The following is a 15477-nucleotide window of genomic DNA, read 5'->3' on the forward strand; positions in this document are numbered from 1 at the left end:
CAAAAAAACAGAAAGAAAAGTTATTAGATCATTGCATCATTTCAGGCTGTAGAATCATCGTGAATAGCAGCAGTCAAAATAGTGAAAACAAAAAAAATGTATCAGTTGTTGTTTGAGATAATAAAACTTTTATTTTCATTATTCCAACATTATTTAAAAAAAAAATAAACATTTAAAATTATTGTGTTTCTTAATACACATTTACCATTTTTCCCCTTACCTAAAAAGTACTAAGACTCTAAGTACCTTATGATTATCTGAACCTTTTCTTGTGAAAGTGACAAAAGTTGAATTAATAAAATAAATATTTCAAATGTCATAATTTATTGAAACATTTGATGACACAAGATCCAGTTTATACAATTTTAGACACACCGGAAAATATTTAATCTTAAAATAGGATATATGGAAAATATGTATAGACCATTATAAGCATATAGCAATATCAAACTATTTTAAATAGAATATAATAAACCTAGTATGATCTATGTGTTAACTCTGTATCTACGAATTACAAACCACAGAAATCTACCTATTTGTTTTATGAGGTAGGTGAAGAGGGCGTTGACTGTAGGCGACATCACAGAACACCCGCGACATTATACAATTCAAAATAATAATATTACTTATCTGCAACGTGGTGCATATGTAAGAATTTCTTTAAAACAGCTTTTAACTTTACTTTTATGATCAACGGACATACACTATCGCTCATATGTAGAGCAACTTTAGAAATTTTCATTTGTCTTAATAAAAGTGTACTATTACTATTACTATTCTATTACTATTTCTATTTCTGGTTTGTTTTTTTTTACTTATGCACCCTTCCCGAAATAAAATGTTGTATAAAAACTATGAAAATAAAAATATTCGTATATAAATTGAGGTACGAAATGTTTAAACACTTATTATACAATTAATTTTATTTAAGAATTGTTGTTTTAATAAAATGATGTTTTTTAATTTGTTAACCTATATATGAGCGATAGTGTATATCAAATTCATATATCTCAAAATTTGTAAATAACTAAAAAAATAGCTTTCATGATACTATTTATTTTATGTTTAATAATATAATAATTATCCTTTATTGTGAATATGAAATAATACAAATATAGAAAATAATAGTATATAATATTTTAAACATATTTTGAATGTAATATACAAATATAAATTTACAATTAGAATTATGTATCTATGCTAGCCGCGTAATGAAATATTTCTTACATAGTTTAGACAATCCAATCTCATTTTGCATAAATGAATTTATTTTAAAATTTTCGGATTAGATACTTTAAATATTCGGGGCAACATTTCCGTTAGTGACTGGAACACTTGACTAGATATTCCCTAAAAAGAAAAAAAATACTAATATACAATATATAATGTATGTATATTTAAATACTTGTGGCAACATGAATTGTAAATTGTTTAAATCAGATCCTCCCCATGACGCCATTTCAATCATGAATCCCTTAACACATTTGAACACAAGTTCCGCCCTTTTTTCACACCAAGAGATTGTCATTTCCTAAAAATAAACAAAGTCAAGCTTTTAATTAAAAATTACAATATTAAATAAATACTTCAGTCATTTCATACTGCAGTAGCAAAGGTATTGTGAGTGATGTGATATCATTTGAACAAGCTGTTTTTAAAATGTTCCTCAATCCCAAGACTACAGGATGTCTACTGTTAATTTCACCACCTCTTAAACTATCATCAGAAACCATGTGAAATATGACGTGAACCTGAGCTAGGTTTGAATGCCTGGTCATATAAAAGTCTCCAGGCAATAGAAGTTCACTATTTTTGTCTCTGTTTACACTTTTATCTTGCTCTTTCTTAAACTGATGGACTGTCATTGAAATTTTGTCCAACTGATCTTCAATGTGGGCAAAATGAAATTCTGTTGTATTTTGGCAAGTCTCCTGAAATTCTGTTAAATCATTATACACACTTATGTTCAGTCACAATTGAAATTTCTTTGGTTGTCTTACCTTGAGTAAGTCTTGAACCAATTTTATTATCGGTCATAAGAACTAATCCAGACAAATCATTAGAATATAAAGCTAAGGCGGTCTGTAATAATTGCGGAGTTGGTTCTGATGCTTCATCATTGTCATCAACTTTACATAAATTCATGACATTTGCTGATAAAATTCTAATGTTATGCATTTGTTTGAGTTGAGAACCAAGATGAATAGTAAAACTTTCTTCTAATAATGGAGTTTGTATTTCACTTCTACTCTTTTCAGAATACCTCGTCGGTGCCGGTAGAGGATTTGGAGTTAATGGACTACTGCAGAATTAAAAAGAATATTACCATTAGTAGAATTAGTATACTATATGTTTCTATATCATATAGTATACTATCTGAAGAAAATTACATATTTTAAAATGTCACCAAAACAGGATAACTTACGTTGGTGTAGGTAGAGAAGAATTAGCTTGGTTTTGTTCCAACATCTGCATTAACCATTCTCTATATTCTCTTCTCTGAGCTTCTTTTAATGTATCTAATTCACTAGTGAGTTGTCCTTGTAAAAATGTTAAATCCTCATAATGTTTAGCGACTAAATCATTTATTTTTGATTCTGTCATCCCTTGTTCCAATTTATCCACAGCCTTATTCATTTCTTCTGATTGTCTGCAAAGACATATGAATTTGAGTCAATCACTATGCTATATGACTAATATTTTGTCATAAAAGTATTAAAATGAAAAGCCAATTACCTTTCTGATAACTTTTTTACTTTCCCATTTTTATCAAAATTTTTTTGTCTCACTGTTTTTGAATACATATGTTCCAAATGAAGCATCGTCTCAAGAGCTGGTGAGTGAACCATCTTGTGATAGGCTGTAGCAAATAGTTCTTCATCAGAAGCACACCTTCTTTCTCCATATTCAGCCATTTCCTTGAACAAAATGAGGGTATCATTTCAAAAGCATAGTGTTCAGAAATTACTTAAATTTCATCTAGATTTTGCCAAATAATTTAAGTAAATTGATTAGATGATTAGCCTAATTGAAATGTCACATAAATAAAAAAACCTATTAAATCAAAATGATCAATTATAAACATTATAATTAAATTTCAGATTGTCATAACATTCAAAATATATTTCAGGTAATCATAAATAAATTGGACTAACCCCAGTACCTAATACTAGCAACATATATATATATATATATATATATATATATATATATATATATATATATATATATATATATATATATATAATCCTGAGATGAATTTTAATGTTTGTAATATTATTAATTACCTCCTTCATTAAATTTTCCCATTTCTTAGCGTAGATATCTAAAACTTGCTTTTTCTCTATTGCTTCATTTATAACTTGTGTAGTCTCATTATTACAATATTCAATGCTTCGATCATAAATAAACTTGCTTAAATCTTGAGTTAATTCTAAAATATACACGTATATATGTATACATTTGGTCTAAGATGTGTAAATTACCTTTTTCAGTATAAACAGGCAAATTATGTTGTGTTATAAGAATATGAGCTAATTCGGGAACAGATTCTTTGAAGGGAATTAAGATGTTTTTCTCAATGTCATATTTATCATTTCTGTATGTACAATATTTTTGCGAAAGATTCTGCATTTCTATCGATACTTTTTATTTATGTTGAAGTCACATAACCTATAAAATCAGAATCATCAAAAATTGTTTATCTGTCATACACAGTTTGGCCATTCAGGAAACCAACTTTCTATGAACTGGTTATTTTCATTAGACACATTCGGCGGGTCCATATCGTTCGCTTAAATCTCGACTTCAAACGAATAAATGCGAAGGCATCCGAAAGCCGACCGCGCCATGCCTCCGGGCGTTCAGCGGCTCGAGGGATTTGGACCGGGGCTGTCGACTAAAAACTGCGTCTCCCATAGAAAACCTAAGAAGTACCAACCCAATGTTATAAAAGAGAAACATTACTGGGCTCAAGGCTAAGTGGCGGATTGCCAAATGTAACAACACGCGGTGTTGCCATTTAATTTTATTACAGAAACCTTTTTTTGTGTCATTCAAAAAGAGCGGGAAAACTGCGATGGCGGGAGATCTTATAGCATTTAAATTTTACTAATATAGGTTAGGTTCAATTTATAATATATAAAAATAAAACGCTTATATATTTAACAAAAGTTTTATTATAAATACACAATGAGAATACACATTTGATATAAAATTGATACATATATTCCTAAAAACAAGAAACTTGTACAAAATAAATAACAATAATAATAATAATACAGTAAAAGACTTCACAATAATTAAAACATACTTTTTACTTTTGGCAACGTGCCTTTAACTCTCAGCATTATTTTTATCACAGATAGGAGATGTAGATTTGCAATAGGAATGATCTAACAGAACAATCAAGTGACAGTCTTTCGAAATATTAGAATTATTATTTGTATCTAAAAGAGAATTTGAACAAAGAGAAATACTTGAAGCCGAGGGAACATCAGGAACAGAAAAAGAATCAGAACATTTTAGTAAAACATTAGAATGTACAATAATTTGTTTATTAAGATTTATTAAATTATTTGATATCGAAGAGTAAGAACAACAATTAAAATCAGATATTAGACTTAGAACATTAGTCGAAGTGGAAGGAAATGCAGAACTTCAAATTTGACAAATAGAACGCCAGACTAGATTTACAATAGGAATTAATGGTGCTAAAAATAAAGACTTATTTTTAAAAGTGGGATCTTCGACATTAACTAAATAAGCATTGGAACATTTAGTATATCTACATCTTTTACTAATCCAACCAGGACGTAGAGATTGCTGAGGAAAAACCATTGTAAAATAATACTATATAAAACTATATCACAGAATATCACAGAAATAATAATTAAAATAGAAACTTACATGTTCCTACCACGCCACTCACACAAACACTATGCCATTTTACTGTCAATTTTAGGAATTTCTATAACCAAATTACTAAATGTAAATACTAAAATCCCCAGTTTTCTATGTTTTTCCCAGATGACAGAGGTTGACCTTTGACCCCACTTTCGTCCCAGAATCGTGCATTTCCGACGCCTCCGAACTAGTATGTTCGGCTGCTGCCCACTCGTCCCTATTCACTTGGCCCCCCATGGCGTCTCCAGTATAGCAAACCGTAGAATAAACAAATTTATCTTGGTAACTCTGGTGGAAATGAGTAGGTATTTTGTAATATGCGAAGTAGATATAAATCTGTTTTGGAGTAGGTACAGGGTTATTAATTTAGGTAACCTAAAATTAATTTCTAAAATAAATATGATAAACAATTTTATAATTTAATTAGATTCATTAATTTATTTAAATGTATATGATTTTACATTTGTTACAGGACTTATAGTCATCTTCGAGTACATAATAAAAATTAAGTATTGTTTATGTCAACAAAGGAAGAATCTTCGTTAAATTGATGACACGGTTTATGAAGTTTTTTAAATAATAATAATAATTTTAATAAAGAAATATTGAACTTGAATACTTTTAAAACATTATCTACAAACTGTCAAATATCTACAAACTTGTCTAAATTTGTCTTTAAAATAGCAAGTGTTTTATTTTTCAAATTTTGAAACAAATTAGTTATTAACAACACAACGTAACCAAGTAATTTTAGGTCACAATTTCTTTGAATAATTTTAATTATTATATATATATTAAGGAAGGTAATATCTCGTGAATTTTTCTCTGTTATTTTGTTAATATCTTATTTATATCCATATATTATCAATTTTCAAATCCATCAAATTAATCAAAATTAATATTCATTTTAAAAAACTATATTTTAAATATAAAAAACTACATTTTAAATATAATATTAAAAATTACACACGGGCTTGTAAATATATGTGATACAACAAACGTATATAAAATTAAAATATATGACTATTATTATCGTATATTCAGGATATATTAAATTAAAAAATTAATTGATATTTGTTACCTGTTTTAAAATTATCCAAAAATGTGGAACATTTTGGATTATGTTCTTTGTTTTTAACAGAAAATAGGAGCAGTTTAACCTTTTTAATTATGGATAGAAACATATTCTTTATTTTATGGATTGTACCATTAAACCTTACAAAATTATTTTGAGTATTCTTATTAGCATTGTAATGAATGTTTTACTATATATACATGAAAAATCTTTGTCAATTAATAACTATTAACACACATGTTTCTTCATAGAATGTCACGTGATTATAATAAATAAAATTTTAAACTTTAAGAGCGGCGTCTCCTTGTGTTAAATTCTCTATACAAACACCGTCGACGACTTGGAACAAATCTCAAAAACTTTGCAATCAATCTATTTCACATTTTGGGCGTGCATTAATATGTGTTGATCTAATACATGACATAGTTTTGAAGTCATAATATTCTTTAATAACAACAATAATGGTCAAACTTAGGTCATTTTCTACCATGTTTGTACAACAAATTCTAACCTAACCTAGCTTAACCTAACCTAACCTAACCTAACCTAACCTAACCTAACCTAACACATACATCTGTGACATCGAGATTAATTTCTATTTATATTTGATTGTGTACTAAGGATTAATCAAAACTACTATTGTGTATCGTATTTATTATATTTGTTTATATGATAAAATATGATTGGTTAACAATTAACCATACGACAAAAAATAAATAAATAAAAAGTTTAAACTGTATATATTATTGTATTTTTAATATATATTACTGTATTATGAATTTTTGGGTGGTATTTAAACTTTTAAACAAATAGTATATTTGAATTATTTATTACATTAATTAATTTACAATATATTTCATGTATCTTGATGAACAAAAATAAACAATATAAAATAAAAAATATAAAAAAATATTACTAAACCAATAATGAAAAATCAACATTACTTATTCCAAACTATTTTCAAAACATCTATGGCTTATGAGACTGTAGTTTTTTAATTCAAAATATCTTAATGGGACATTTTATTTAGTAAATCCAACATACAACCTCACTAAAATGTAAGACTCTTCCTTTTTAATACAATAGCAATTATATTTTATAATTTTGTATTTATATATCTCGTTTCATTTTAGTTGTTATTTATAGAATTATTTTGTATTATGTTACATGTTAAATGTACATTTAAGTTGTTATTTATATATATTTTACAATATATTTTGTTCAAATAGACATTTAATATTAACATTTTGTTTTGTTTAATATATTCTTATTTTTGAATTTATCTGTTTATTTTAATTATATATTTAACTTTTAATACGAATACGATATGGTAAAAACTATCGTATGATAGTGTATAATTCTTAATTACCAACATATAATATGATAATGGAGTAAAATACCTTTAGAATAAATATATTAGAATTAGGACAAGAATTATTACACGAATTAAACAATAAGAACTGTAACTATAAAAAAGTTTTAGACATTAATATTCGATTCAAAATACATAACGTGAACAAGCAATATTCTTAATTTGTCAAATTTAATGATGCGAATCTGTTGCAATAACACACTCGCCGCAAGCGAATATAGCCTTTGAAGGATGCAGATCTGACGCCGACCGTATATACATGAGATCTCAAATGCGGTCCGGTTCCATACAAAAAAATTTGCGCACGAACTGAATGTTTATTTGATTTTGTGGCGAAAGCGCACAAAGTGCGATCGATTCCTTTTCTAGTAACTGCCGCTCTTAAAAACATTTAAGTTGCGCATATAATTCATTGACAACTATTGTCAAACAGTTTGGTCAAAGTAGTACTTACAATCCCTTAAATATATACCGTCAAAATTAATCTCTATTTATATTTGTTTATTAAATTTAGGTTAAGTTGCATTACGAATGATTTCAGAACTACTATTGACTAGAATCCACATGATTAATAGTTGGCAACACTTAATTACTAGCAACCGGGCTCCCGAAATATAAACCTTAAATAACGAGGCGTTCTACCTTTCGCGCGATAATTTTGAATGGGAACACGAGAACTTCGGGCGCGTACGGGTACACTTCGCCTTTACTCGGATCATACTTTATTGGAATGATATGACACCCATTCGGCACATATGGACTCGGCACGGTTCGGTTTCTGAATCGGAACGCAACTGACGTAGACCCACATGTTTATATATGCTAATATTAGTAGCGAAGTAAGCAAGTGTTTTTTTTTGTCCTTTTCTCATATCATTATGTGGTACCCTGGTAATCGTGGTAAATAATACTCTAGATACTTTGGTAACCAAAACTTTGGTAAAGTTGCAGAATCCGTTACTCTAAGGAACATTATCTAGCGCATGCGTTGTGAGGCGCTAATTTCGCGCTTCTTGAACATTTTGAAGTGCAGTGCAGGAAACTCTAATGGGTAAAATGGTTCATGAATTTTTACTGCCATCTATCGGGACTGGCCATTACAATCATTTAAATTTCCACCAATCAGAAACAGGTCTCCCTTCTCTCGGTCTTCTATCCAGAAAGAAGCGTTATTCCCAAATTGAGTTAGCGTCGGTTTTGATAATCTTTGTTTAGCGTTGCTTATTTCCATCAGGTGCGCGTTTTTTAAGGATTTTCCCCTCTCAATTGTGTTATTTGTGTTGTTTGTGTTAGCGTCCTTTTTATTTACCGGTATATTTATATTTTATAACAATGGGAAGAGTAAAACCATGCTGTGTACCTGGGTGTAACGATAGAAAGACAAAAAGGTAATATTAACCATTAAATATTATATTCTGTAAATAGTAAACCATGTAATTTAAATTATAGATACAGCATTACTACTAATAAAAAAACTCGCCCTATTTGGCTTCAAAGAATTAATAATTAGAAACTTTTCCAATTGGATGATAAACAAATAGGAAATTACCTTATTTGTGGTTTACATTTTGAGGATAGCTGCAAAGAAGCTAATGAAAAACTACGAATTGGTGCCTTACCATCACTTCATTTACCTGGTAATTTTTAATATTAGAGTTAAGTTTTAATGTTCTTTAAATATATTTTTTGTAGGATACGTAAAAACGCAAAATGATAATTTTTTGCCTCCATCCCCTCCTGAAACCTTTACATCAACTCCTAAAAAAATAAAAGGTAACTTTTTTTTTCAAAGACATGACATAAATTAATCATATTTATTTTAGAAAATGTGGGTACTACTTCTAATGTAGAATTTAGTCCTGTAAAATCAGTATTAAAACCTACAAAAATTTATAGCAGAAAACGGGTATTCAGAATTATGGAAAATGATACAGAGTTAAATGTTATCCAAGAATCTGAAAATACTTCAACTTCAAATACTTCAATGGCATCCTCCATGCTGAATTATGATACAACAATGGCAGCAGAATATCAGCAAATTCTTCCCAAAAGAAGTAAGTGTAAAATATATTAATGGCAGGGGTAGATTGTAGATACCAATGTGTTTTTATGATTTGTCTCATTTTTCATTTTTTTTTTTTTATTTTTATTTTTGCAGCCTTAAACCACATTGTATAACAACTTTTTTGTTTACATTCTTAAAAATATTGGTATGTTAAGAAAAGTTTTTTCATAAAAATCATATAAATTAAATTTAAAGCCATAGATTAGTTAAATTTGTCAGTTGATCAGCTATAATTATCACATAATATTTTTGCTTCATTTAAAAATTTCTTATTAATTTTTTGTTAATTTAAAACTTATTTTCAGGTCCAAGGAGAGCAACCAAATTAAATAAGAAATACATTGAGTTGAAGTGCACAGTACAAAAAATTACAAGAGCAGCTAAGAGGGCACACAAAAAACATTTAGAAACAGACCATCGAGGGGTTGAAGAAAAATGATTTGGTGCAGGCGTCTGCAGTATGTGATCAAGGAGCAACAAATAATGCTGCCATTAATGTTTTATTAAATGAGACGAATACTTATTGTATAAAAGAAAATATTGAAAACAAATTTCAAGGGTATTTAATTGATGGCAAAGAAATCGTCCATTTGTTTGATCCCCTCCCCATTTGCTAAAAGGTGTCCGAAATTCTTTATTAAATAAATTATTATATTTTAAGCAAGATGGGTTGGATAAAGTTTCTTCTTGGTCACATATTATAGATATTTATAAAATGGACCAGAAAATGGGGAATTTTAGTCAGTTTTCAAAGTTAACAGACGAACATGTCTTACCTCACAAAATAAGAAAAATGAGGGTAAAAAACTGTACACAAGTGTTTAGTAGCACTGTTGCTACAGCTCTGAAAATTAGGGCTGAAATCAGTAAGGAACTGACACCAACTTCTCAATATTTTGTGAGCCCTAAGGCAACAGAAACAGCAGATCTTTTACTATTTTTTGATCAACTCTTTGATAGTGTCAATGGCAGTGCGATAAATTCTCATGTAGGAAAAGATTTAAGAAGTGTGGTGACATTCAAATCTAAGGATTTCATGTTTTGGCAACAATCCCTTCCAATTCTAAAATCAATGTATTTTAATTCCCATCAAATTTTCACACCATCACTAAAAAATTGGCATTTTACACTTCGTGGCTTCATATATTTATCGAAAAAGTTATTAGGCATGGGATTTAAATTCATTAGTCCCAGGTCTTTTAACCAAGACCCTCTTGAAAACTTCTTCGGTCAAATAAGAAGTCATGGAGTAAGAAATGTCAATCCAACGTGCACTTCCTTTATCTCCTCAACCAAAGCTTTAATAGTAAACAATTTTATGTCATCACACTCCCCAAGTTTTAACTGTGAAGAGGATTTATCGACTGGGGCATTGGATAGTTTAAAAGACCTTATTGCACAGGAAGACACTAGTGAGTCAAACAGCGAAATTGATTTTGTTTCAGAACACCATCACACTCTGTATAAAACATCAGATTTATCTACACCATATGTAGCTGGTGCAGTTATTAAAAAAATGTTTAAAAAACTATCATGTCTTAATTGTAGAAAGTTAATGGTAACTGAAAAAAATCTTCCGCAAAATAGGTTCATTAGGCGAAAACGTATAGTTTTTAACATCCTTCCAAACATAATTCATAAAATTCATTTAAAAAAAATTATATTATGTTCAAACAAGAAATTCAGTAGAAACTTTATTTTGTACGAGGCATAAAAATTTAAAATTGTTTTTTTATAAAATTGTTATAAATATTTGTTTATTTTATTATATAAAAATTATAAATAATTTATTAAAAGGAAAAGATAGTAGGCATAAGAATTTAGACAATTTAGCAATTAAAGCTTTTACTAAATGTTTAAAAATGAAAAAATAAAAAATGTGTATTAATAGTCTGAGTTTTTTATTAAAAATATTATTTTAATAAATAAAAATAAAAAATTAATATAAACCTAGACCTATGGGATTCCCCTAATACTTGGCGGGTTATTTTAGAACTGTTCAGTCCCAATAGATGGCGCTGTCCACGTTTATTTGGTTACCAAAATTTACTACAGAGTTAGCAATCTATATGTGTATATAGTCTTTGGTGCAGTGTTGTCGGTTTGCAACGGTCAAAATATTCGAATCATTTTTTATAGTTGAATTATTGTTGTGTTGTTGTGTATGTATTATACTTTTTATTTTTTTGGTAAGTATATTATTTTTTCTAATTTGATGATTATTGCTCATTATTAAAATATTATACTTTACAGATTATATTCTCATGGCGTTTTTAAAAACAATATATTATTCCTATTCTTCTGCTAATTACTTTCTTAATTGATTGGTATGCTCATTTAATATATTTTACTTTATAGATCTTTCTCATTTTTAAAATATTATACTTTTATTCCTTTAGTAAGATTATTTTTAATTTGTTAGCAGCCATATTTTAAGTTATCTTACTTTATAGATTATTTGTGTGCTGCATTTATTATTTTTTTTTGTACAATCTTAATTTATTGATATGAGTCGTTAATTAATTAATATATTTTACTATATATATATATATATATATATATATATATATATATATATATATATATATATATATATATGAGCATTTTAAATTGTATTAGGGAGCACTATCCAATGGAATAGATTTTTTTGTTTTAATTGATTTTGTTTTTTATTATAAAATATATAAATATATCTTTTTTGTTAATTTTATATTAATGTTGTAAATTTACCTAATTTACCATTGTAAATTTACTTAATTATTTAATAAAGAACTTTTAATTAGATAGTTAAACTACCAAAGAAATATAGAGTAAATAAAAAATGAATATACTAATTAATAAAGTGATTTGCCGAATTTCATCTCTTTTCGAATTCAACCACATAAATAATATAAGTCATACATGAAAAACATAATAAATTACATATATATCTTTCTAAAAATCATTTCTCTACATATTTCGTTAAAAATGAAATCTGGCAACTATGCTGTCTAAAATATCCGAAACAGACGATTTCAAATCAAGTTGACGCATGCGCTAAAAATATTCCTTAGAGTAACGGATTCTGCAACTTACCAAAACTTTTTTATTCAAATAATAATAATACAGATCAACAATATGTTATAATAATTAAATAACAACTCTAACCGTGTTATGTCTTCACCATGTGAGAATTGCCGTCTGAATGACTCGCCTTCAGTTTAGTAGCTCAGCGTTAGTTATCATTCATTATCGTTAGGTCTCCACATTCCCTCCATCTTTTTTAGCTTCAAAGAAGTAATCTTTGGAGTTTCTTCTTCAGGGCCCTGCTCTCTTTTTCGGGGGTCCTGGTTTCTTCTTCGGGGATTCTGGTTTCTTCTGGGTGACTGATGAATATCACAACTGCTCCGCTGGTCGATGTTTGATTGGGTCTAACTTCAGAATCGGTTGGGTTTTCTTGTGGAGTTGGAACTTTCTTAACATGAGTCACATGTTAACAACGTTAACTCGTTTCCTTCTCTTTTGGTAAGTTCGTATTCCTCCTTTCCAAATTTGCTTATGAATTTATTTAGTATAATTAAATTCTGTAGTAGTACTTGATCTGTATCTTATCTCGGATAGTTCTTCTAAACATTATTTGAGATGATGTTTTCCCCGTTGTACTATGTGATGTTACGTTGTACATGAGTACAAATTTTTGAAATTCCTTCTTATGGTCAGCTTCATTGGCATATGAAATCAGAAGTCTTTTTAAAGTGGACCTGTTCATCATTTCTACCTCTCCGTTTGTTTGAGGCCAATACGGTGTGGTTTGTATTAGCTTTTTGTTATTGTTTTCACAAAATTCCCTAAATTCCTTACTTGCGAACTGTTTTCCATTGTCCGATTGTGTACTCTTTGGGAAGCCAAGTCTAAAAAATAATTCTGTCGAAGTTGAAGATTTTAGAAATCTTCTTTCTTGGTATCGTGAAAAGTAAGTAGTCTATTATTACCGCTATTTCCTTGGCGGGAAGAGGATTCATTAAATCTAAGGCCAATATCCATATGCAATGCCTCCTTTAATTTCGTTCTATGAACGTTTCAATTGCTATTGGGACTCTTCTCGCTGTTTGACATACTGGTTTTACATGAGGATTTATTGTGAGTTTAACTTCAATATTATATTTTTCACCTTTGGGAATTGGCTTTTCTTTTCTATGTTGTTTATGTTAATTCCCAGCCTTAAGAATCCTAGTTGCTTTGAAGTTTCTTTACTTAGTAGGGAAATATTTCCCTGCTCTACCACATAAAATGTTATTATATCTTGACGACATGAAATGCATTTCATCATCGTGGTCTGGAATCTAATTTCAATTTGTACTGGCTCTCTAGAAGCATATGGTTTTAATAATCATTTGTTTCTAACACAAAATTCCATATCGCTGCATGTTACCACCGTTAAGATGTTTACCTTTGATCCCGAATTAATAAGTAATTTAATTGGAATTCCTCCTACTGAACAAATAATTTTACCATCATCCATGTTTGAACATTGGTTGTGCGTTATTTTAAAGTCCTCGAAATTATTTTTGCTATTATCTTCAGAGTCAGATTCTCGTGCCGCAAGTCGATTTTGTTCATTTTCTTTTTTATTTGATTTTCTAGATTCGCAACACTTATTCCCGATATTCTTGGTCCATCAGACGAGGTAAAGTTCAATTACCGTATAACTTTAATGAACGTAACCACTTCTCCCATTCGGATCGGATTGACGCTTTGTCAATGTTGTCGCATAGGAATGGCGTCTTATTATTAATTATTATTACTTTAGAGATTGTGTTTTTGTTTTGATGTATTTCGGGGCTTTTCCCCACTCGTATTCCTGGCCTATAGCCACTTATTTTTAAGTTCTCTGCCCTTTTTTGACTTTTTATAGAGGTTTACTACTATGTTACCTTGGTTCGAGTAAAATCCACGTCACCACTTGTGGTACTCTGATAATCGTGGTAAATAATACTCTAGGTACTTTGGTAACTAAAACGTGTTTATACAAATAACAATAATACATTATCAACAATATAATAATTAAACTATAACACGGTCTTCTCTTTGCGAGACTTGCCGTTTGAATGACTTGCCTTCAACTTATTACGTAGCTCAGCGTTTGTCATCATTCATTATCGATAGGTCTCCACACGTAGATAAACTTGAATATATGGATAGAATCTCCAACATTGTTCGACTAATACTAAAAAACTGGATGCGGCATTCGCGTTCAATTCATTCCGAACGTAGTAAACGAAAACGAGTACTCCAAAATCGTCTTAGACTCCAGAAAGTCGATTTACTGAATGGCCACATTGGTCACACATATACACATACACTTACACATAGTAAATCTACCACTTAAGAAGTACCAAACCATGTTAACACACTATAAGCGGGTCGGGTAAAAATACCCGTCTCGAGGACTGTTGATTGTTAGCGGGCTGGGTAATTTTTATCTTTTTGAATGTACTTACTTTAAAAGCGGGGTGAGATAACTTTACTCTATTGGTTTACATACGGAATTGAAAGAATTATTTCTTATTTTTTGTTATCATTCAACAACTTAGTTTGGACTATTTTGCTACCCGCCTATAGTGTGTTAACTGAAATATTGATATAGTCATGGTGCCTCTCCGATTTAACTTTTTTAAATTAGAAAAATACTAATTGTGATTGAGTAATTGCAACCCTATATTAAATTATATTATTATATCATTCTAAATGCTTGAATACGTTCCTAAAACATATTCACAACCTTTTCAATTATGAAATAAATATTTTAAGGCGCATTACAATGCAGAATACATAAATATGTTTGTTGAATATAACTAGAAACAATAATAATTAATAATAAAATTACATTTCGGCATCGATTTTAGGATAAGTAAAGTAAATAAGACAATTTAAAATATTTGATTTATAATAAAAGAGTCCTACCTTGAGTGTCAGCAGTGTTTCTAATAGAGTATGTGGGGTGAGCGCACCACCAGGTACCGACCGATCGATACGCGGATCAATAACAAACAGAGCATATTTTCATTAAATATCTGATTT

At 29.1% G+C, this 15477-nt stretch overlaps 2 protein-coding genes and 1 long non-coding RNA gene across 3 annotated transcripts; 2 read left to right on the forward strand and 1 right to left on the reverse strand.

Moving 5' to 3' along the window:
* Nucleotides 1-1117: 1117 nt before the first annotated feature.
* On the reverse strand, nucleotides 1118-3693 carry LOC109608306 (protein C12orf4 homolog). The gene is made up of 8 exons (XM_049966716.1): nucleotides 3486-3693; nucleotides 3288-3433; nucleotides 2737-2918; nucleotides 2426-2650; nucleotides 2001-2302; nucleotides 1587-1939; nucleotides 1406-1531; nucleotides 1118-1350 (listed from the first exon to the last, which is right to left on the reverse strand). The coding sequence occupies exons 1-8, from the start codon at nucleotides 3631-3633 to the stop codon at nucleotides 1267-1269; spliced, it is 1566 nt and encodes a 521-aa protein (XP_049822673.1). The 5' UTR covers nucleotides 3634-3693; the 3' UTR covers nucleotides 1118-1266.
* Nucleotides 3694-8395: 4702 nt separating this feature from the next.
* On the forward strand, nucleotides 8396-9949 carry LOC126266550 (uncharacterized). Its single transcript, XR_007548868.1, has 5 exons — nucleotides 8396-8740; nucleotides 8802-8989; nucleotides 9045-9125; nucleotides 9176-9406; nucleotides 9723-9949. It is a non-coding gene; the product is annotated as an uncharacterized LOC126266550 (long non-coding RNA).
* Nucleotides 9950-9987: 38 nt separating this feature from the next.
* On the forward strand, nucleotides 9988-11162 carry LOC126264344 (uncharacterized). The gene is made up of 2 exons (XM_049961903.1): nucleotides 9988-10009; nucleotides 10083-11162. The coding sequence occupies exons 1-2, from the start codon at nucleotides 9988-9990 to the stop codon at nucleotides 11129-11131; spliced, it is 1071 nt and encodes a 356-aa protein (XP_049817860.1). The 3' UTR covers nucleotides 11132-11162.
* The last annotated feature ends 4315 nt before the right edge of the window (nucleotides 11163-15477 follow it).

This window comes from Aethina tumida, chromosome 1 (assembly GCF_024364675.1).
Source record: "Aethina tumida isolate Nest 87 chromosome 1, icAetTumi1.1, whole genome shotgun sequence".
Taxonomy (NCBI): Eukaryota; Metazoa; Arthropoda; class Insecta; order Coleoptera; family Nitidulidae; genus Aethina; species Aethina tumida.

Coding starts and splice junctions, on each gene's coding strand:
- LOC109608306 (XM_049966716.1), bottom strand. CDS start 3,633: ATGCAGAATCTTTCGCAAAAATATTGTACATACAGAAATGATAAATAT. Junction 3,434..3,485: donor GCCTGTTTATACTGAAAAAG/GTAATTTACACA, acceptor TGTATATTTTAG/AATTAACTCAAGATTTAAGC. Junction 2,919..3,287: donor GGGAAAATTTAATGAAGGAG/GTAATTAATAAT, acceptor ATTTTGTTCAAG/GAAATGGCTGAATATGGAGA.
- LOC126264344 (XM_049961903.1), top strand. CDS start 9,988: ATGGCAAAGAAATCGTCCATTT. Junction 10,010..10,082: donor GGCAAAGAAATCGTCCATTT/GTTTGATCCCCT, acceptor ATTTTAAGCAAG/ATGGGTTGGATAAAGTTTCT.